A 1,891-nucleotide genomic window follows, 5' to 3' on the forward strand; every position below is an offset into this window, starting at 1 on the left:
GACTCGGAGTCTCCGGATGTTCGTGTGCTTCAAGCTGGCCAAAACAACATTTGTATGAAAGCCTCCTGACGCCCCTCACTGATGCTGATTTCATTAAAGTCTTTCAGACTGTTTGCTGAACATAAAGAAAGCGCGTTCAGGCTTTTATCAACTTTTCCACTAAAACTATTTATCAAATTTACACGCGGATTTTCCCCGCGCCTGATGCTCGCCTTGGATTTGATCTGATGAAGGCAAAATAAACATTTCCTCTTCGCGTATATTAATCTCAAATGAAAGCTCAGAACCTCTGCTTTGTGTTCACTTTGTTATGACTGTGCTAAACTATTTTAACGCTCCAGTTTTGCCTCAAATGTAAGAGAAGAAAACACACTCGTGAGAGGTTCGTGGACGCGCATAGACGCCGAGCGGGCAGGTTGAGTCTATAAGGTTCTCATGTGTTATTTAAGAGTGCAGCGTCGCGCGAGCGCCAGTCAATGCAGAAACCAGAGGCAGTATTTGAAAGACTGTAGAGCCAATCAGAGAGAAATGGCAGAAACCGCACCCGCACCCGCTGTTGCCGCCCCGGCCAAAGCGCCCAAGAAGAAGTCCGCTGCGAAAGCCAAGAATGCTGGACCAGGCGTCGGCGAGCTTATCGTCAAAGCTGTGTCCGCATCCAAGGAGAGGAGCGGCGTGTCTCTCGCCGCGCTGAAGAAAGCGCTCGCTGCCGGCGGCTACGATGTGGAGAAGAACAACTCCCGCGTCAAGATCGCCATCAAGAGCCTGGTGACCAAAGGCGCCCTGGTGCAGGTCAAAGGAACCGGCGCCTCGGGCTCATTCAAGCTCAACAAGCAGCAAGCCGAGACCAAGAAGAAAGCGGCTACTAAAGCGAAGAAGCCCGCGGTCAAGAAACCCGCTGCTGCCAAGAAGCCCAAGAGGGCTGCGGCAAAGAAGCCAGCCGCCAAGAAATCGCCCAAGAAAGCCGCCGCTAAGAAGTCGCCCAAGAAGGCCAAGAAACCCGCCGCAACAGCCGCAAAGAAGGCGGCGAAGAGCCCCAAGAAGGTACAGAAACCAGCAGCCGCTAAGAAAGCAGCCAAGAGTCCCAAAAAGGCAAAGACTGCTAAGGTGGCAAAACCTAAAGCCACAAAGCCTAAAAAGGCAGCGCCTAAAAAGAAGTAAAGTTCACTGTTTTGTTCCTCAACGGCTCTTTTAAGAGCCACCCACTTACTCTGAATTAGAGCAAAACTTGTTTATATTGAAGATTTATGTTCATTTCGAAAGCAGATAATAGAGATGTGCCTTTTAAACTCTTAGACTCATTAATTTAAAACAAACAAATCAAAACACCCTGTTTAATAAAAAAATAACTTAAGTAAACCATTATCTATGGTTAAGAAATTATTTAAGAAATGTATTGTAAATGGCCAAAAAAACAAGAGGGTTCAGACTGTTCAGAAATGGCAGGTTATACAACACGGTAGAGACAGAATATACACACAAGACTATGCTGGGGAATTGTGGTAATGCAATGCAAACAACCACATATCCAACAATATGGACAGTGATAAAACTCCAGTGTTGTAATAGGAACATAATACTGTACAATATCAGATGGTCAGTGTGCACAAAATATACAGTGATACAAGAAGACCGAGAAACCCTCCAAATCTAAATAAGTGGACTCAAGTTTGTTTTATTTAGACCAAAAGGCTCTTTTAAGAGCCACCCATTTTATCTGATAGAGAGTGTTTTTCATTGGTAATATTTATACACACTATAAAGGTGTTTGGTTGAGGGAGGAAATTACCCATTAAACCAGTAAAATATATGATTGCTTTGCATCCTTGATGATTACAGGTAACGTTACAGTCGCAGGCGTGTGTGTGTGTGTTTGTCATAAGCACATGATGAT

General features: G+C 45.0%; 1 protein-coding gene across 1 annotated transcript; it reads left to right on the forward strand.

Annotated features, from left to right (window-relative positions):
• The first annotated feature begins 461 nt into the window (after positions 1–461).
• LOC309491094 (histone H1) lies at positions 462–1,347 on the forward strand. The gene has a single exon (XM_082160535.1). It carries the CDS (start codon positions 529–531, stop codon positions 1,156–1,158), a length of 630 nt encoding a protein of 209 aa, XP_082016661.1. The 5' UTR covers positions 462–528; the 3' UTR covers positions 1,159–1,347.
• The last annotated feature ends 544 nt before the right edge of the window (positions 1,348–1,891 follow it).

This window comes from Leuciscus leuciscus, assembly GCF_965113295.1.
Source record: "Leuciscus leuciscus genome assembly, chromosome: 25".
Classification (NCBI taxonomy): domain Eukaryota; kingdom Metazoa; phylum Chordata; class Actinopteri; order Cypriniformes; family Leuciscidae; genus Leuciscus; species Leuciscus leuciscus.

Coding starts and splice junctions, on each gene's coding strand:
- LOC309491094 (XM_082160535.1), top strand. CDS start 529: ATGGCAGAAACCGCACCCGCACCCGCTGTTGCCGCCCCGGCCAAAGCG.